This window comes from Amaranthus tricolor, chromosome 4 (assembly GCF_026212465.1).
Source record: "Amaranthus tricolor cultivar Red isolate AtriRed21 chromosome 4, ASM2621246v1, whole genome shotgun sequence".
In the NCBI taxonomy this organism is placed as follows: Eukaryota; Viridiplantae; Streptophyta; class Magnoliopsida; order Caryophyllales; family Amaranthaceae; genus Amaranthus; species Amaranthus tricolor.
This window is the reverse complement of record NC_080050.1, coordinates 22,071,523-22,093,393: the sequence shown is the minus strand read 5'-3', so window position 1 is coordinate 22,093,393 and position 21,871 is coordinate 22,071,523. Positions and strand designations below refer to the sequence as shown.

Below are 21,871 nucleotides of genomic sequence, written 5' to 3'. Positions count from 1 at the left end.
CCTTAGAAGTCTTGCAATAAGTTTTATTTTAGTAGGTTCATGTTTGAGTTTTATCAAAGTTAATACTGCAAAACTCACTTAAAAACTTTCAATGTTTACCTTTAACCTTATGGTTTATACTTGTTCTAAATAATTAGAACAAAAGAACTATTAGAGTTTGATAAGAAAAATCGAAACATACTTTGTATACCTATGATTGAATTTATTTACATATAGTTTGTCAAAATATACACTTTTTATTTGGAAGTAGCAAATATAATTTCTTATAAGAGTCAAGGTATAAGATTGCGTACATTAACCTTTAAACCTTAAACTTAGTTTGTGATCACTTAATGGCATTGAAATAATAAAATATCACATATCACATGATGAAATGTAATTCACATAGCATATAGTTTGTGCACATCTCTATAAACTTCATTGTTTTTGCTCAACAATTTGTACTACATAGGCAATTAAAGATGATAGGTAATTTAGACATGAGCTTCATTCATGAAGTAAAATCATGTTGAAAGGATTGCAAAAACTTTTTAGTACAAATACAGTTAATCTTCTGAGATTTTTCAATAAAATGCTGCAATCATTCGGTAGCAAAAATTTGTGTTTTCTTTTATAAGAATTTCAAGACCAATTATACTTCTCAGTTCTTTGTAATCCAAATTTCATAGAGTACGCAATCTCTGTGATTCAAAGATATGTAGCTGAGGCTAAAAAACTTACAAAAAAGTTAAAATCAAAAGTTAAATGCCTAATAGTAGGTATTCTTGAGATTAAATTTAACGGTTAATAGTAGGTGTTCTAAAATTACTTGTAAACAAAATTTATGTGAATTATTTTGACTTTGCTCAATAAACTCATCTCATCTGCCTTTTGATGTCGGAACAAGTTTCATCTTTTTTTATGTCGTTGGTTGTTCTAGTATTCTTTTGTTGGAGCTTGATGATGAGACTTTCCTTCACACGAAAAAACTAGGTAATTTTCAATAATTCTATTTTCACTCGATCTATATGTGTCTATTTTTTTAATGATAAAACATATTATCCTTAAATGTGATAGTTAACTGTTTTTCAGAGTTGGTCAATGCATAATCAACATTATCATTGTTGGCCATATGTTCATCATGATCTCATGTTATATAGTATTATAGCATTTTATAAGTAGGATTCATAAATGTGAGATTTGAACTATTTATAGTAGGTATTTATACATATTAAAATAGCTATATGAACTAGTAATTGTATACATTTGAACTAATAATAGTAAATATTTTTGTCTACCAAAGTATTGTTTTTACATGTTAAAGTAGGCATTTTTTATAGTTGGAGTAGTTATTTGAACTAGTTGTAGGTAATTTTGCATACTAAAGTAGTTGTTTATAGATTCTTGAGTAGGCAATTTTAATAGTTTAAGTAGCCATTTGAACTGGTTGATGTAGGCATTTGAACTAATTATCATACATGTTTTTAGTAGCCAATTAAGTTAGTTATAGTAGATATTTAAACTAAATATAGTAGGTTATTTTTCTTACAATGATAGGTGTTTTTAGTTAATAAAGTAGGTATTTCAGTAGTCATTTTTATAATAGTATGTGTTCTTAAGATTATTAGTAGGATTTCTTACATATTGAGGTAGGTATTTTTGCATACTAAAGTACGCATTTGAACAAGTTATAATAGGCATTTGAATTAGTTATAGTAGACATCTAAACTAGATATACTAGGTGCTTTTTGCATACAAAAATAGTGTTTTTAGTTAATAGTAGGAATGTTTAATAGTCAAAGTAGGCATTAAAACTAGTTATAATAGGCAATTAAACTAGTTAGGCATTTTTAATAGTTATAGTAAGCATATGAGCATAATATAGTAGGTGTTAAGCATACCACAGTCGATGTTTTTAGTTAATGAAGTACGCATTTGTCATGGTTAAAATAGGCATTAAAACTAGTTATAGTAGGGAATTTAACTAGTTATTGTAAGCATTTGTAATTATAGTAAACATTTGAACTAGATATAGTTGTTTTTTCTGCTTAATGTAGTATGTGTTTTTAGTTGATAAAATAGACATTTGTAATGGACATGGTTAATAACAGCGAACAAAGAAGCTTGGTCAAAATCTTTATTCGCTGTTACTAATAGTGAACAAAGACCTTGACTTTTTTTACCAAACTTCTTTGTTCGCTGTTAGTAACAATGAACAACCCTGAACTTGTGCTATGAGAAAAAAATGCTTACTTTAGGAAACATTTTCAAAAGTTGCTTATTAATCGACTTTTTTTATATCTTTTTGCTTATCTGTTTCAAATTTTTGATCTCGATCTCCTAAGGCTAATGGAATGCGTTTAGAAGTAGAGAGCCCAAAATGGTAAACCGACCTTCATTTGAAAGTCAATCTTATTCCTACCATATCAATCATTTCACGCAGAATTGTCTTGTCTGATATGAAAGATGTTCTTTTGCTAACATACATCTCGCAATATCAATCAAACCTGATTAAGGGCATATACTCCTTTCATAACATGTCTTAAATTGTATAGATAATATTAAAATAGAATTTAAATATATAAATAATAATAAAAAAGTGATAAAAACATTTCAAAAAGAAAAATTATAACAAAGTAAAAAAAAAAAACACAAACTAAAAAAAGTTTTGACAAAAAGTACTTTAAAAAGTAAGATTTTCATATTTTCTGGGTCTCTAATTGACTTTTTAAGGGAAATAATTTTTAAAATAAATGTGCAAACTTACACAAGCTCGTTCAACTAAGATTGTTTGACTAGGTTTATAAGCTTGTTTATTAGACTTGTGCAAGTTAAACATGCAAATGGACAAATTCCATCTGACCTCGAACTCAAGAGTTGAAATAAACAATGCTGGAACAAAAGGTACAAAAGTTCAATCGAGCTTCGATTATATTCAACACTAAAGCATTTGTACAACGATAACCCATTCGCCCTAATACATTGACCGAATTTCATCCCATCGCACAGCTATTGCAAAGACCAAATTTCATGGGCGACCATCCGACCAAAGTGTAGTTGTGTACCGCTAAGATACACAAAAAATTTCCGTGTGTTGCATGATTCGAGTACATTACATTACAACAAAAGCTAAGTGCACACATTACCCTTGAGAGCACAATAGTATTAGCATTACTATTGAGGATACCAATTACCAAAAGGATCGATCCATAAAAGCATCTATGTCCAAATCGTCTACTAGGTAAGCGAGTACAAAAAATGAAGCCAGTAGCGAAGCTAAGCTAGAGGAGCAAAGGAAATGTCAAATGCAAATTTCAATTGCTGGTTTTATGCTTACAATTTTGTAAAGATTTGCAAGAACAAGGTTTTTTCAATACAGAACAAACACCAAACCAAAAAACCAATCTTCTCAGTAGGCAGGATATTCTAGCTTCTAATAATTGAAGAGAGACATCACCCATCAAGAGGTTTATTTTTAAGAGCGGCCTCAGCATGAGCTTCTTCCAGCTTGACAATCAGCTCCTTCACAAACACTGTGCTTGTCCCATGGGTGACTCGCAATATATCCAGAGCCTTTGTTAGTGATTTGATACAGTTCTCAGTCTCCCCAAGTAACCTATATGCACATTGTCTTTCTCAAAATGGGTATACAGATAACATCAGACAAGTTAAAAGAATCCTCCTCCAAATCAAAGGTTTTAGTAATTTTGATTCAAAAGAGTCCATCAAGGCTATAGAGAACTAGACAATACATTTTTAATATATATAAATATATCTGTGTGTGTGTATGTATAGATGTACAAACTTCTTATGATCAAGAGGATCCATTCTTACCATTCAAGTTTTCCGCACGTGTAGTACTGCAGTCCAAGCATAGGATGACAACCAATGTAGACCCCTGCAAGAGCAAGCCCAACAAATGAGAGTTGACAGTTCTATACCTAAATACTGAGTAACCACTGGTCAGTGCTGAAAATTACGTTCATAAACAGGAATCGTCATCCTACAATAGGCCAACGCATCCTTCCAGTTGCTCAGCTCCATGAATATCTGCGAACAGATTATACATGATATGAAAACTTAGCATATGAATTCCCAAAGAAAGATTCACACATTATGTTAAAAAAATTTAACCAAACACCAATCTAGAAAACTAAAAATCTTAGTATTACACGCTTAATCTTCCAAGAGTTTCACAAAACAAACAAATGATAAGAAAGGTAATGCAAAAACTTTCATGTATCTTTAGACATTCCATTGAAGCGTGAAACGCCATACTTTTCCTACAATTTGAACCACTAAATCAACATTTCTCTTTTGTTTGGCTCAAGATGGATAACTTATCTTCCTAAGATTCCATTTGATCAAAATTTGCTTCCTAAGTTTTCCAAAACACTAAATTAATTTTTTTGTTTCTCGTATCAAATTTGTACCTGTCTACTAGAGGGCACAAACCATTGATCTTTGAGACTGGGCCAAAACCTACTTGGTGAATAAATATGCGTATCAGGGCCTTCCAATGACTTTTAATCCCATATTGTTGACATTATTCTCTGGTGACGATGTAGTATAAGAATGAAAAAACCTAGTCTAAGGGATATCCAAAGATTTGCTTCTGATGCCTAAGTCATTACGTGGGGAATGGAGATGGGAAAATGGTTCACTTCTGATTCTAAGAACCTTCAGCGATAAATAAGCAATATAGTAGTGTTTGTTGAACGTGAGGTTTTTCGCAGCGATGTGTTCAAGAGACTCTAAACTAGAGACTTCAATCCATGTTAATGGCGACTAGAGAGAGAAAATGTTCTTATTTGTCTTATATATTTTCACCAATGAGGTGACGATTTCGTTCCAGAGAGTTAAAACTCACTGGGAAAAAATGGATGTTGAGAAATATACCCCTTTTGACCTATAAGATGTATGGCACCGAGGAATAAGACCCACAATATAAACCTGGCGATCAGTTCCAGTAGATTTCTCCATGTTCCCTTATGTATCCCATGTTCCTACGCAAGTTATGGTCAAAATTTTCCCTTCATAGCCAAAGAAGACAACTATTTCTTCGACTTAAGCAAAGGAGATGTCTCTTGTAGTCGTGTCACAAAAGCACGAATGGTGGAGTCTTCTTCACCAAAGGTGATTCCATCCCAAATTGCTCCTCCCAGTCCTTTTTACGATCCAAGAGGAAATGATGAAGGTCTCGAGGGATGTAGGGGGTGTTGAAGCCGTTGGGATTTGGAACATTCTAAGATCAATTTCCTAATTGTTGATCTAACTTAAGTGCATGAATGTTGGATGTGGAAAAGCAATGTACCACTTGGTAAAAGAGGTGGAATGCATTATATGTATAAAGGCAAAAATGAAAATGAGAAAAAATGACGAGAAAATTTGATGTTGTGGGGTCTAACAACGTCAACCTTAGGCTCGCTAGGTATCTAAGCTCTCAATATTTGTTCTCAGGGTTTCCCAGATTTAATCAAAAGAAAAAGGCAAGGGCTCAAAGACCCATCGACCTTAGGCTCAAAAGGTCGTCAAGCACCGCTTAGCATTTTCTTCGTTTACTGATTCCACGCGTTTTAGCACACAGATCAGAGATGTGGATAACCAATTCACACAAAACGCTCTTAATACGAATCTAGCTAGGTTATAATTTGACCGGTTAGTTTTCCTATATAAAGAGAACACTAGGGCACATCAAAATCAAATCTGAAATTTATTCTCTCTCTAGAAACACAAGTTTTTCTTTGTGACCTAGCAAACCAGTTTTGAGTTCAAGTTTCCGTCATTCTACATCATCAAATTCATTCATTTGATCTTTTTCCTAGTGAGAATTCTCTCTTTGTATCGTGTAAGCTGTTTCAGATATTTTCCCATCATAATGTGAAAGAAATAAGCATAAAGAATAGACTTAATTGTTGTTTAAAAAAGAATATCAAGTCACCAAGTATTCTCTATTTATTTTCATGTTATTGTCATTAAATTAGTTGATTGTAATCTTAAAGTAATAAATAAAACCTATCCATATTTCGTGATCTTAGAAGTATTTCCCAACAGAGGTTGCAGAAATTCCTGAGGGAACTCTCATAGATGTGGCTCCTTTACGAATCCTGAGTGGGAGTCAGATGTTAGCCCCTCTCAATGAGATGCTCATAAAGATGTTGCATGAATGCCTAGTTGCGACTAATAGGGTCGATATACCTGGAGGGCCCTTAATGATAAGATCTTACAGTGGACTAATATAGTTTCAATGATAACCGCTTACTTTTAGTCAGAGACAACTTCTACACTACTCTTCCTTTTCCAAGTAGCATTGTTTCCTGAAACATAAATCGGTGCGACGAGAATGGGAACGTGAATTCTATCTCTGATGACTCCGGAACGAGAGTAACATTACTTATTTTGTATTTTCTAAAACTTAATAAAGTAATTGTTAAAGAATAAGAAAGATATCATCATAAAAAATGACAAAACTTACAACATAGATAAATGGGAGTGGGAAGCATAATGCAAAAATACGACCAATAATTCAGAAAAATAACGCTTTTTAAAAACACTGAAACATTTTATACCATATTGTTGCGTTCTGTCCACACGATTTATTTTTGACCGTATTGGCTGATTTGACTATATCAAACCGCAACCAGACGATATGTTTGGCGTAACTAGGGTTTGGCATGACTAGCTTTGAGAGGATAGGTGTTACTAAAGTTTCAAATGAAATTCCTGGAAAAGATCCCCGTTTTCCCCAATTATTTCAACAATGGCTTCCTCTAGCAAGGAGTATACAAAAAATATGAAAGATGAAGCAATAATTACTAAGATCAAATCTGTAAGTGAGGAACTAGAATTTAATTAAATTCTAAATTTTCAGCTCCAAAGCAACACAACTGCCATTTGTAGGTAAACTTATTTCTCTTTGTTATAGATTCATTCCATTTTATTTGATAAAGAGAATGTGAGGGAAGAAGATGGACAGGCTTAATTTGAATTTGTCAATTTAGGGTTTTGATCTATAAAAAATGGTATGTTTTCTGGAAGGCTGTACACTGGAAATGGGATGATTAAAATAATTCCCAACTCTTCTTTCAATCATTTCATTTCCAATAGTAGTAAAACTTTCTATCAACAGCAGAACAACTTAACATTTATATCGAATCACCAAAAAGTAACCAACGGCATCACACATTCCATATGAAAATACATTATATCGAATCACCACAGTTCTAACTAATAACTAAAAATAGGAAAAAGAAATCACAGAATCTAAAATCATAGGAACATATTGATAACTAGTGCTGGACTGTACTAAGATCTTAACTGCAAGAACAGAAGCTATACAAGTTCATGAAATACCTTCAGCAGACTATCTCGTGTCCGCATCAGATTAAGTGATAGAGGATGGCATAATTTTAACTGTAGCTCCTCAACTATCTTATATAAAGAACCAGCTTCTTCATAGTCTGAACATAGTCAAAGAACCACTTTCATTTCGGAAATAATAGGGGTAACATAAGGGGCAAAGGTACATGAAACTACTATGCAATAGGAAGTCACTAGATAATTCTTACTGTGTTTTCAAAAAAAAAAAAAGAAATGAAGGGAAGGGAAACAAAGGGAAAAAGTTTTAGGCTATAGACTTAATTTTCCTGGGATTGTAGTTCAATGATTAGAACACTGCCTTGTCAAGGCAGAAGCTGAGGGTTAGCCCCATCTGTCGCCATCTTTCTCAAATGCTAAATGCCCCCTAGAAGTATCTTACCAACACCCTAGATTGTCTAGGAAATTAATCTTTAACCGCTCCCTTACATTCTCTTGCCCTTTTCCCTTTCAATCTCCAATCAGCTGTCAGTGCTCCACGGCCACGAAAAACAGACGGGAGGAACTACAACTAACCCCCAAGGTCAAATGCAGCACTTCGTCGGTCCACCATCAGCTGACTTCAACTCGTCGGAAGTGAGTGATAAGTGTTTGAAAATGTGAAAACAAAAGAGAAAATCTACATTAGATGATGATCTTATCGGGCTAAATCTGATGGCATCAATTTTTATGGACCAAAGTGAAAACACCATCCTCAGATGTTTTTATCAAAGTGAAAACACCAATTTTGGAGTTTTTTTCAAAATGAAAATATTAATCTAATTCTTCAATTTCATTTTTACAAATTTTTTATCTTTGAAATTCATGATTCACTTTGTAAATTTGGAAAATAAGCGTTAAATGATTAAATGCTTAAAGACATTTCAAGTTTCTCTAAAAAAAATTGTGTTTGACATTGGGAGAATGAGCAATTTTCTTGACTTAACTAGAACAATCAAAAGAGGGAAAGTAAAACCTCTCTCTTTTGCACTTCCTAAGTTCTGTCCACGGAAAATATGTATAACGGAAGAAACTTCCATTCAACCTTATAACCCCTAAAAACAACCCACTCATTAACCAACTCGACGGTGACCCTTGATGCTTGCAGACTAACTAGGCGCTGTAGGGGCATGCCATTCTCAATCCTCCCCTCTCTGTCCTCTCTTGCTTGATGTCCATGGTTTCAAGGGTTAAAAAATTGACAGCTGTTTAGTAATATTTATTTCTCATTTTCTATCACCTCTGCCTGTTCTCTAATTTGAATTTTCACTCTCCTACCTCTCCCTTCCTCTCCATTGTAATCTATTTTGTGAATTGTTTTGAAGTACAATATAATGATACAGCTATTAGGGAAAAGAAGCAAGGTATCAGTGACTAAAGGTAGCATTTGGATCCCTAGTCAAAATGTTTCTGCTCGAGCATAATTGGAAGAAGGTTCCATATGTTTTGATCCCTCTTTCAAGATTAAGCTATTTCTTTCCTTTTCCGTTCCCACGATTTCTCTCCTACCCAAATAAGGAAATACTCACTCTCCTTCCCTCCCTTCCCCTTCCGTTCCTTTCCTTTGCATTCTTCCCCTTCCTTTCCGTCCAAAAGTCTTTTTCAAACAACCTATTAATTGCCCGCCACAAAAAAAAAAAGAAAGAAAAAGAATAAAACATTAGAAAGGATACTTCCTGAGCTAAGGGAATTTGCAGCCTTTTCAGAGTAAGTTTTCACTTCACTCGAAATCTGTTTAATATCTTCCAGATTCCTCAAACAGCCACATTGTTGGCATATGAATGCCTTTTTATCTGCATATTAAAATGACATAAATTAAGATAGACATCCATGTTTTTTTACTCGAATTTGTTAAGAAAGACATGTACCTGGATCCCGGAGCAAAAAACCTTTGCATGTATCAACATCACACCTATAACCTTCCAAAATAGCACTTTCTTCAATATCCTCAGATTGGCCCTTCAAAAAAGATCAAACAAAATAGAAAAGGGAAAATAACATGCTTAAGTAAATAAATTCTAGTCTGACTTAGTACAATGACAGTTTAAGCTTTATATACTAACCTGCTTCATGCAATGAGGACATGAACAACTAAAGAAGTACTGTTTTTTCAAAGCCTTTTGCCGAGTCATGGTGCTTCCAGCAATTTCTATATAACTTATTTCAACCTTCAAGAGCATCAAAAAACAAATATATTAATCAAATTTTATTGTCTCCTTTTCTGCATCTCTTTTAATATATTTTAGCAGGAAGGGATTTCAGGGATAGAATTTGATTTGTGCATCATTATTGCTATCCTCACACATTTAGAAGCGATTGTAACATAAGAAATGGACAGAACTGGCCAAATGATCTGTAGTACCTCAGTACCTTTAGGTATATGTTGCACAGCACGAACCACAGCTGTTCTTCCCTCAAATATCAATACAGCATTCGGCAAGCAACTGAAGTACTATAAGAAGTCAGAAAAGAGTTCCAGAGATGAAACAATCAATAGACAGATGGGGTGAATAAATTACCTGTGATTGATGATAGCTACTACAGGATATAATCCTGTACCCAGTGGTCTAAGTTCTTGATCACAGATAGTATGTGCATTGCAAGAAAGCTGAAACAAGGAATAATCAAGACAGGTCCACACTCAGTGACTTATTTCTAATAATAAATAATTGAAGCTCTTGTGCAACAATTTCCATCTCATTTGGAACCAAAATAATTTAGCAAGTACTTGGGTTTTGAATGATGCATTGTAAAGTTATAAGTTGATAGTTATATTTTTAAAAAGAAAAGAGTGATTAGATTACAAGAGAATCAAATTGATGATAGAGTAAACAGCTCTCATAAGCCATTAATAATAGCCAGCCATTACTTTTGTGATAATTAGATGGAAATCTTAGCAGCACAGTTTTCTGAAAATTTTCAGTGTCTCAGTGATGTCAGAGTATCTTAGGAACGCATATGTTCAAAATGACATCGATAGGAACTAGTCAATGTTGAGTTTCAATAGGAAACCTTGGAAAAGTTTTCTGCAATTTCTTTCAAATCCAGGCCAGGCCACTGAAGTATCACACTAACAAGGTTGGCCATCTGTGCATATAAAACCAGTTGCTTTTCATCAAGCTCAGACATATCTTTAAAGGTACATAGTTAAGTAAAATATGAGTTTACAAAAAGAAAAGAATGGAAACAAAATATAAAATTTTCACAAGTAAGCTGTTTTTTCTGTCAATTCAGTGTTGCCACTTCCACCCCCTCACCTAGAACTGGGCATGGGTCCAAGTCTCCAAGACCATACCCAGATTTTGTTGAATTGGACCATAATTTCAGGTGTGGTCTAAAAATCTAAAACCCTAGGGTCCATGTGGTATAATAAGGTATTCGGATCCAAATTTTCAAACCCAGATTTACCCAAGAACTTCGTTATATGTGAATTTCAAATCTTTTTGAGTTAAAATCCAACTTAAATGAATTTGTTCCTACCCTCAATCCTGAAAGTTCTCTCCCTTGACCTCCTCCTCATGGTCTCAACTCTACCCCTTTAAAAAAGTAGGGTTAACACGGTGATAAAATTAGCAAAACAAGGATACGAGATATCAAGGCCTCCACCGCATTATAGTTGTCCGTCAAAGTAGTTGGCATAACCTGCCAAAAGATATATACTCTTGTTACAGCCAGAAAATTAATTTATTCATAGAAAAATAAGCTGGTGTAACTAGAAAAGTAACTTCATAAAACAATTGCAAGGCAAGACATTCTGTGCCAAGGCAGAAATACAGGAAAGAAGGTAAATCACTCAACATAGAACAAGTACGGCCCCAGCAACAAGTATTAACTTTGCAGGTAAGTAATATATTATATTCACATAAATATGAAGGGTCTGAAATCCACCTTTTGTTCCTGCGGCTTTCTTTTCAAATAGAGCTTTACCATCAAGCGTATAGAGGATGTAAGGTACTTAAGCCTCTCCTTTTCAAGCTTTGAGAGTGTCTGGCATTCAACACGATGCAATTTCCAATCTGCTTTCTGGTAGAAGAACGGGATATATCATTGTTTCCAATATCCAACAACAAAAAGATATGAAGATCACATCAATTTACTACAGAAAGTTCATATAAAATAGTTCCACTCTACTTTTGGCATAATTTCCAGAGAATTAGGAAAACGTCTTTTCGATTAGATTGGACTTTAAAGTGGAGGAATTTTATGTTTCTTTCAAAGAGAACAATCTTCAATTTGTGCTGACATTGTTGATGTTCACTCGTAGCTCAAGAATTCTTTAGTGGTGTCTATAACCCCAAATGAATGGAGCACATTGATGACAATAGACTTTAAACAACCAAAATACCTGGCATGTACTCCCACAATACCACACAACATGACAACCAGTGCACTTCTTCACATTCACAGGCGTAAAACAAACTTCACATTTTGAGGAATTTGCCACGGAAATGTAAGGTTCTTGTCTTATAATCACCTCTCCTGCAGTGTAGGAGTGGCATGTCAACAAGCAAATCACATAAAAACTATAATCAGTACACAAAGATTATCACAATTCAACAGGGTTCTATGTAAGGTTCTATGTTTCCCTCTGACCTTCCCAATGAAACATGATCAACATTGTTAAATGTAAAACCACCACAAGTAATCATGTTAGGCTACAATTTTTTCTTTCCGTCTATTAATAAGACCCTGTTTTCGCAGATGATGAATATCATATGAACATAACTGCTTTTAGTGATCGCCCAAATCAAGAGTTTAACACTTAGCTAAAGATATAGAACAGCTATGAGCTACCCAATGAGGTGCTACCATTTATAGTCTACCATGTCAAATTTTTGCTAAATACAAACAAAGATAGCCCATGGGTAAAGGGAGTAACACATGGAAGTTAAGTGACAGTGTTCGCTCTTATTTTTTGGAGCACTCGTTCTAGCTTGTTCAAGAACCAAGAGGTGCAGACTACGCTCTTGTGTACGCTCTTTGTTTTTGACCTTTTTTATTAATTGCTCCTTCAACACTTTTTGATTATTGCACATTGTTTATTTCTGATACATATTCATTGTAACCCCTTTTACCTATTTATCCTCATTATATCTATGAGTTTAGTGTGGGAATAATCCACTTTATGATTACAAACTCATGAATAGAGTTGCTCAAGAAGCTCAATATAATAGAGGCTTCTAGCTCATTTTTTAGAGATTAATCATTTTTTATTTCTTCTCACTTTTTTGCTCACATTCTTGCTCTCATCTTCTCTTAACACATAAAACATTCTATTCAACTTGGCTATTATGGTGATTGCTCCAACTCTTCCCACGAAAGTGCATACAGGTTCTGGTGTGTTCACCTTTGGGACATGGTGATTTATTGATATCATTCACACTGGAGATGCTCACCATATACATTCTTAAGGCAAGGACTAGGTCTCTGACACACCAAAAGTCTAAATAACATGTTTTTAAGTTCTTCCTCATTTATTGATATTGTTTGTGCCTTGTGGTTAGGTTCTTATCTCCTATAATTATCATAAAAAATTGTTCCATTTTATCACACATCATTGTTATTTTATGTAGTTATTGTTGAACATTTAGAGTATATAGACCTAGATTTGTATATAATACATACTAAGTATAGTAGTGGGATAAATATACAATATATTATAAGTCCAAAATATGCCTTAAAAAGAAATCACGAAATTGGAAGTGAAAAAAGCCGACTCGTCGGTCCCCAGGCAACGAGTCGTCACTTAATGATTGCTAAACTTCATTTTGGGTCTGAACCCAAAGCCGAGTTGGCTTTTAGGCGATGACTCGTCGCTTGGGACGGCCACTCCTCGTTGCCTACTGTCTATTACTTTTCGCAATTTTGTTCGTTTTTTTGGTTAGTGTTGCCTGAGTTCAATCATCACTAATGGCTACCAACTTCTAATTAGAAGTTGATGAAACATTCACTATGTTTCATTGATAAGCATTGGTGAATCGTTCTTTTGATTCAAATGCTAAACGTACTTGTTTCATAAGGAGGCATTGCTTGGTACTCCTCTCTATTGAGAGAGAGAGTATGCTAAGGGACATTCCATCCCATTCCATATCATTTCTGATTTCTCTCTTTAAGAATTCTCTTATTCTTGTTCTTCCTTACATGAGATGATATCTCTCTCAATATCATCAAAGCCATTAATCCACTACAATACTTGTCTTTACTATCGCAATCCCTTTTATGCTAGGAAATTTTATTGTGTAGATTGAATCTCATTGTGTATTTCATCATCATCCCAAACACCTTTGTGGGAGAAACATAAAGTGTATGAACGCCTTTTACTTATATCTAATTTCCGAGTGACTACATTGTTTGTCATAGCCATATCTTCATTGTTACTTTGGTGATTCAAGAAGAAGTTCAAGGCCATAAACAAAGGAGTGTAAGATTTCATCTTGTAACACATATTTGTAATACATTATTATTGTAATAGTCATCTCACTCTATTACGACAACGCTCGTATTGCATGTGCCATTCTTATATGCTATATGTTATACAATTAAATATTAATAGTCTTTTAAATCAAATGACCTGGTTCATGGTTTAAGCAGGTGTGTGCCTATATTTTCTAGCATGAGTAAACCGGAGCACTGAAGATACAAAGTGATTATGCAAGTTTCTCCCTTTAGGGTAATATTCATAAAACCTTCCTTGCATAATTGCATTTCTAATTATCAATACTAACTACAGCATTTCAGGTTTTGAGCTAGTAATTGGTCATTACTCGTAAGTCGTAAGTGAATTAGGTAGAGCAACCATAAATCTTAAAATTATTTTTTTAGGAGTAAGAAATAATAGTGAAAAATAATAACTTGAATTTCCAAATTAAAAAATGATTATACTTGGGAGGGAAGAAAAGAAGAAAAAACCTGGAGATAAATTCTTGGTGGTGAAAAGAGAACGGCCTTTATCTGGTAGAACTGAAACAGTGAGATCGTGCTCCATTAAAACTTGGCGCAGTTTCTCTTCCATGCCTTGGTTTTCTTGCTTCTTCCTCAGTTCCCCTTCCCAACCCCTAAAGTCTAGACTCTAGAACAACTTAACGTTAATACAAGTTATGTCGCAGGGTGATTTTGTGAAATTAACAAATTACTGTAGGATTTAATAAAGGAAAGTTTTATGATTTTAGTTTATTTTTTAAAATTTATTTATTTATTATTATTATATTTATTTTTATAATGATTTATAAATCATAATTAGAAATTAGAAATTAGAAATTATGCATTATTATTACATATTAGATTAGATTAGATGTATTCATTAGGGTGCGTCTACCAAATGAGTTAAAGGTTAAGTTGTTAATGGGTCGGTGTTTTATAATGTTAGATCGATAATGGAACGGGTTATTATTAGGTCGGATCGATTTATTATTGAGCTTGGTTTTCATAAAAATATTTTTTACTTTTTATTTTTTATTATGACAATTATATAAATAGACGGATCCACCTTACCAAATATTTTTAAAATCAAAATATTTATATTGTACTACACCCTACCCCTTTCAATTCGAAAATTTGAAAAAAATAAGATCATTTAACAACTTAATTCCAAAAATAAACTTCGTGAAAACTTAATTCTCAACATAAGCGTCCGCACATCCAAACCTAGCCTCGGTGAAAATCGCTGTTATTAACAGCGAAAGACCAAAAAAATAAATAAATAAATAAAACGCATAAGTCGCTATTACTGACAGCGACTGATCCCTTTTATTATTATTTTTTTGTACGAATTAAACTAGCCGTTGTTAATTAAAAAAATAGCCGTTACGAACTTGAAAATAGCCGTTGTAATGATGTTCTATAAATAACTCCATCATTTCCCTACTTCATTATATCCAATCTACATCATTCTTGTTCTTTTGAATCAATTTATAAAGGTAACATAAGATATTATGTTAGTTTTACTCTCAATTTATAAATGTTAATATTATTTTTGAAAGTTCACTTACGTTACTATATTATATGTATTCCGTAGATGTCAAAGGAGCATTGTATTGAAGAGCTTTGTGATTGTGGTTATGAAGTTGAGATTAATACAGATTGGAGCGACTTCGATCCAGGGCGTGATTTTGTTGCTTGCCCTTTCTACTTGGTTGACGGATTAGGATGCACATACTTTAGATGGATTGCTCCGGAGGGTACTAAATGGCAGAGAGACTTAATAGTATGGCTTGAAAAGGAAAAATAAGAGCTTAAAGATGAGGTACTTAATCTGAAGAGATAAATAGATGATATGGCACATAGGAAAGAAGAGACTGAAAGGATTATGAGAAAGTTTAAGAAGCCATCTTAGTTAGCGACGGTATTTTAACTTAACGAATGAACTATGTAATTTGGTATGGATTTGTTGAACTTGAATGAAGTTGTGTTGAATTTTCGATAGCATGTTTCCTATTTGAATATGATTGTCTGTTTGTTTTTGATTAAATTCATATTGCATTCTTGGCGGAATGATTCATCGCCGAAAAGTCTGAGTACTTAACATCATTTCATTCATAATAGACGTGTGATAATACGATAAAATTATGTATATCTACATATATGTTACAATTTATACACAAAAGACCAAATGTTACAAATATTGAGTATGTACAAATGTTCAATATATACAAACAGTATTCTAATGCTAATCCTCCTCCTGTACCCTGTCTAATTGTGACGGTTTACGACGCCTCCTACGATAGTAAAAGGCCGTCGCATGACGCTCGGGTAGGAGAGGTGATTGATACTGTGATGATGTGGCACCCTATGAGGACCCGACACCGTAGTCCGAGGACGTTAAGTCAACCTCCTCAAGATGAACGTCGGCATGATGAGGAGATCACCCGTACTCGTACATAGTGGTGTGGAGCGCAGTCACTTCCGGAATGAAGTGTTGAAACTGCATCCCTAGGAGTATGCCTTGGGCAATCTCCCGTACGGGCTCCTCTTGGGAGGAGCTGATGACTGATGCAATGCCCTGTGCCTGCAGTAAGACTTAAGTATTAATGAAATGTATAACGTATAAGTTCTATGGATAATAACCAATGTTGAAGAATACTTACAAAGTGTGTCATCGTTGGTGCTGCGGGAGCGTACTGGGCTGTCGCCATGATACCTCGTGGTGTCATCCATCGACGAGTGATGGAGAGGAACCACGGCATGTAATCCGCCGAAGTAGGTGTGCCTACAGCCTCGATCGGCGCACCTTGGGCCAGCAGCTCTAGCCTGTGCTCCCAACGAGCGACATGGCGCCAGTTGATCTCGAGCAGTACGCGCTCAGGGAGATGCACTCCGACTATGTCGAAGCAGATCATAGGTACAGATGCTCTCCACACCCCTGACAATATGCCCGAGTGCTGAGGCAATGCAGCATATGCCTCAGCGGGGAAAAGGTCCCATCGAAACCAAACGTGAAAATTCGATTAATAAATTACGCAATGTGATAGTTACAAAACAAGTTGTAATGAAGTTGTTAGCTGGTCAGCTTGTAGTAGATCGAGTTGATCGCGGTAAAACCCCACGCCCGATTCTGTGTGGGTCCTTGTTCGTCTTTCAAAGGACCACCGCGATCCATATGGCACATGTGGGGGTGGAAGAATTGGTGGCGCAAATGCACCACGTCCCACACTCCTCATCGGCTGACCAATGACAACATGCTCCCACGCCCAAAGCTATGAATTACAATTATAAGTAAGTAAAAGAAACACAAAAACATTTAATAAAAGGAACAAAACGGTAACATGTAAACTTAGTATTACCTGCAGAATAATGAGGGGCCCAGCGATCTCCTTCACGTTCTTCCGTGAAGCTTCACAAAGTCTCCTGTACAGATACGCTAGGGCTGCCGAACCCCAGCTGTACCCGGAGATGACCTCCCATGGTGCATCAAGCAACGTCAAGTACAATAGTTGTACCCGGTTGCCAGTCTTGTCGGAGAACAAGACAATATCAATCAGATATAAGAGATACGCCTCAATGGTGACGTCATCAGCACCTTCAGGGAGGTGCGAGAAGTTCTGCGCAAGCCATGTTACGCGCAGGCTACTCCCTTTGGTTACCTCTGCCGGAGGTTGGACTCCTAATAATCTATGGACTTTGTCTTGCCAGCTTTCGAGTTGGCGTCCATCGTTGCACACGGCATGTCCCTCGATGGGAAGCCGTGTAAGCACAGCTACGTTAAGTAATGTGACGGTAGCCCCACCTAGAGGTAGGTGGAAGGTATGAGTCTCCTGGCGCCACCGCTCGACTAAAGCCGTGACTAGGGATGGCAACGGGTCGGATCTGGATCGGGTCCAGGTGGACCCGGATCCAGATCCGTTTTCAAGAACAGGATCCAGATCCGGACCCGGATCCGCAGGTCCAATTTTGCAAGACCCAGATCCGGATCCACGAATACTGCGGATCCAGTACCGGATCCGGGTCCAAAACGGGTCCTGTTTTAATTTTTTTTAAATGTGTTTAGATTGCAATAAAGCGATATTTATAGACTAATGTTAATAATATATATAATTTCACAATGAATCACCCAACAAAACATTATGCAACTTAAAATTGTCTTCGAAATATCCAACAAACACATTCAAAATAACTTAATATAATTAATAAAAGTCAATAATTTAGACGAAAGATAATATAAGCAAAAGAGTTTCCAAAGTGACTGCTTACAAGCTTGAAGATTGTTGTAGAAAATCTAGTACCCTCTGATCAATGTCTTATAACCCATCAACACTCATCTGCATTGAGAGAACTACAGTAGAAAAAGATCAATCAAAAAGTAGTGGGAAATAGAAAACTTAATGGGATGGATTTTAGGGTTGAAACAGAAATTGGTATCTCAAGTTTACTTGATTTGGTGTAGATGACTGGAATGTATTGGATTCAACTTTGACTGGATTATTCTGTGATGATTCTGTCATTAAATTTGGAGGAAGTGGGTCGCCCTTCTGCTCACGGAGAAAATACGAAAATCAAAATGAGAATTCAGTGCAAATATAACTTCCTGATTATAATGTAGCTGAGGCCTAGAAATATGACCTGTGACTTATTATTCAAAAGATGCTGATGAATGCATTCTACTTGATGGAGGAGGGTAACTTCATTGAAATCACTAAACTCAAATAAATCAACATAAATCAACCATTAAACTCAAATAAATCAACATAAATCAACCACTAAACTCAAATAAATAAAAAACTACTCAACATAAATCAAAAATTACCACTAAACTCAATATAAATCAACCCTAAACTCAACATTATACATATATCTACTACTCAACATAAATCAAAAGTAGTGTAGGAAAAAAAAATTAGGGTTCATTACCTTCAAATCCCAAACTCCAGCCGCTTGTGAGGAGAGGGTGGGTTGGCCGGTGGCTGTGAGGAGGAGTAGGAAGGGAGTGAGGAGGCTGGCGCTGGTAGCTTTGTCGAGTCGAGGGTGATGGATGAATGGCGTTGGGCCGCTGGCTGAGGGAGGGAGACTGCGAGAGTGCGATTTGGGACTCTGGGAGAGGGTATTCAAATTCAAATCAGGGTATGTGACTAATGTGAGTAACTAAGTATGTTATATATTTTAGATATAAAAAAAAGTAAAAAAAAATTTAAAAAAAATAAAACGGGTCCTCTAAATCTGCGGGTCCGGGTCTGGTTTTTTTCTCAGATCCGGATCCGGACCCGTGAAATTTAAAAGGATCCGGATCCGACCCGAATCCGACGGGTCTATATTTTTAGGACCCAGATCCGTAAAAACGGATACGGGTCGGGTCCAGTACCCATTGCCATCCCTAGCCGTGACTAGCGCCCGATCGACTCTCCCGTACGCGATTTGGTGGAAGTCATACAACCTCGCGAGCTGAAGGTACGGGACGATCCGTGCGTCAATAGCCCACGGAGCTGAATCGGGATGCCTGGTGTATATGGTCTCCGTGTTGGACACCTAAATGCAAATATTATGCTAGCTTAAAGTTATAGTATTAAGGCATATAAATTCAAAAAGGGTAAATTCAATAACCTGGACATCCCATAGCACACTGCTTCTATGATCCGCCTGCATCATAAGCACACTAGGGTCGCGAGGGCCTGGAGCTGCTGGATCCATCTCTGCTGCAATTCAACAATAACTTAGCGTTATTTATTGTAAAAAGACTTAAGTAGTACTCAAATTATTTACTTATGTTATTTATTTGTTTCATAGTCTTTATGCTTATATACTCAAATACAGATACTGTTTACCTTGACGTGCAAGTTCTAGTGTTGTGACCATCACTACCACACCGTCAACAAGCGTTGCGTCTACGCGATCCTTCATCCATTTCGTTCGTGATCCTCCTGGACTTAGGTCTTCCTAGTCCACGAATGTGATTTGGATCGTGTATCACCTCAACACCGGTGTATTGAGGCCATGACCTCTTATCAATCAACGGCAAGAATATGGATTCATATGTGTTGACATAGCTCTGAGTCGTGTAGCAGGAGTCCACAAAACGCTAGTAGGATAAGTGTCGTTTAATACATACGGCAAGAACATGAGAACAAGGTAAGTGATATATGGATGGTTTGTTACAAGTGCATTTCATCTCTCTCATATCCACACTTTGTATTTTACCACCTTTGGCGGATCCTCTATTAACACGTCCAGTCTTAACTTGGAAAAGGCCTCTTCTGTAGTCAAATGCGACGATCTCATGGTAGTTTGCCTTCTCGGTGTTACGGGTGATAATTCTAGTGGCGTGTGAAGTGTACTTATTAACCCCAACTAGCCACGTGTTTGCATTCTCGCGTCTTTTAACAAAGTAATCATTAACACGATAGAAGGTGAACTCCACAAGAGTAGTTATGGGCAAGAAACTACACCCTTCATCACGTTATTGAACACTTCGGCTAAGTTGGTATTAGTAACACCATACCTATACCCTCCATCATGACATATTGACCATTTACACATATCACCAACTTGATCAATCCATAAAAGAGCCTCTCGATTAGCAACACCAATGGCCTTCAATCCCTCGATGACCTTATGTGCTTGTCTTTGCTCTACAGTCCGTCCAAACATATTCTTCAACTTCACATTACCCATTTGACGGTTAAAGTTACTTAACAAATGTCGTAAGCAAAACCTATGATGGGCGTTCGGAGGTTGTCATTCCGGCTCCTCCATGGTTGCTAGAATGCCCGCATGTCTATCGGAAATAACACATAACCCTAGACTATGCATCACATGCTTACGAACACACGCCATAAACCAAGACCAGGCGGCTATGCATTCTTTCTCGACCAAAGCAAAGGCAAGCGGAAAGATTCCCTTGTTCCCATCTTGGGCAATCGCAGTCAACAACGTATGGCGATACTTACCATACAAATGTGTTCTGTCAATGGCAATAAGGGGTTTGCAATACTTGAATCCCTCAATACTAGGTTGGAAAGCCCAGAACACGCGTTGGAAAGTTCTAATACTCGGACGGACGTACACATCAACATCATTATCTTCCTTAAAGAACCACTCAACTATAGTCCTGGGGTTTGAAACTTGCAGTGCCTTCAAGAAGCGTTGAAGAAGAGGACAAGAATCTTCCCATGTACCATAGATGGAGAGAAGGGCTTGTTGTTTAGCACACCATGCCCGCTTATAGGTCACTTCGACACCGAATTAGTCTTTCACCATTTGACGCACAACAGAGACCTTAATTGATGGGTTTTGAGCAACACAATTTCTAATAAGATTATTAATCACGGAAGATGTCAAATGAATGTGCCCAGCTGACACATTTTCAGTACTTAATACACAACCCCCATGCTTCCCTTTATACGTAAAAATCTCCCATGATGGTGAATAGGAGCTTTTCCTAGCCCTGAGCCTCCAACCACACCCTCTCTTACACTTCAAGGTGAGCATGGTTTGATTTGAAGTCTCAGTTCGGTACTCAACATTCCTACGAATATGATACTATCTAACAGCGTCCAACAAGGCATCCTTGTTATCAAACATCATACCCTTTTGAAACTCTCCTTCATCGGTGTAGGTTGTATCACAATTCCAAGACCTCCAAGAGTTGTCCTCAATGTGTTCATCTAAAGGAGGAACCATTATATAGGATGTAGGAGCAATGATTGTTGGAATGTTGCCTAAGCTCATGTCATTAGCTAGAGCCTCCTCGTTAACACCCACATCGTACTCAGAAGGAGCTTCTACGAATTCATTACTCTCACTATTAACATTGCCCAACGGCTCATTTGTATCTTCTAAGTTAAAAGTATCATCATTTGTGACTTGAAATTGAAGTTGATTGGGTTCATTAGAAGGATAAGAGGAAGATGGCATAAAGGGATTTTGGGTTTCTTGGGTAGGGAAGGGCGTATGAGAAGGAGCATAAGAAGTTATATTCATGAATGCATTTGTTTCCACAACATTGATATCTTCATTCCCTAGGGGTACCTCTTCTACATATAACTCTAAAGAAGGAGTAGGGGTAAACCTTGAAAACTCCCTTATTGCATCTATAGCCTCCTTATCCTCA

The 21,871-nt window shown here is 36.2% G+C and overlaps 1 protein-coding gene across 1 annotated transcript; it reads right to left on the bottom strand.

Annotated features, from left to right (window-relative positions):
• Window positions 1-3,127: 3,127 nt before the first annotated feature.
• Window positions 3,128-14,434, bottom strand: LOC130810411 (histone-lysine N-methyltransferase ASHR1). Its single transcript, XM_057676462.1, has 14 exons — window positions 14,245-14,434; window positions 11,681-11,814; window positions 11,224-11,358; window positions 10,923-10,977; window positions 10,348-10,466; window positions 9,855-9,943; window positions 9,698-9,779; window positions 9,399-9,503; window positions 9,204-9,294; window positions 9,009-9,128; window positions 7,333-7,439; window positions 3,960-4,029; window positions 3,814-3,877; window positions 3,128-3,595 (listed from the first exon to the last, which is right to left on the bottom strand). Exons 1-14 carry the CDS (start codon window positions 14,345-14,347, stop codon window positions 3,433-3,435), a joined length of 1,437 nt encoding a protein of 478 aa, XP_057532445.1. The 5' UTR covers window positions 14,348-14,434; the 3' UTR covers window positions 3,128-3,432.
• Window positions 14,435-21,871: the final 7,437 nt, after the last annotated feature.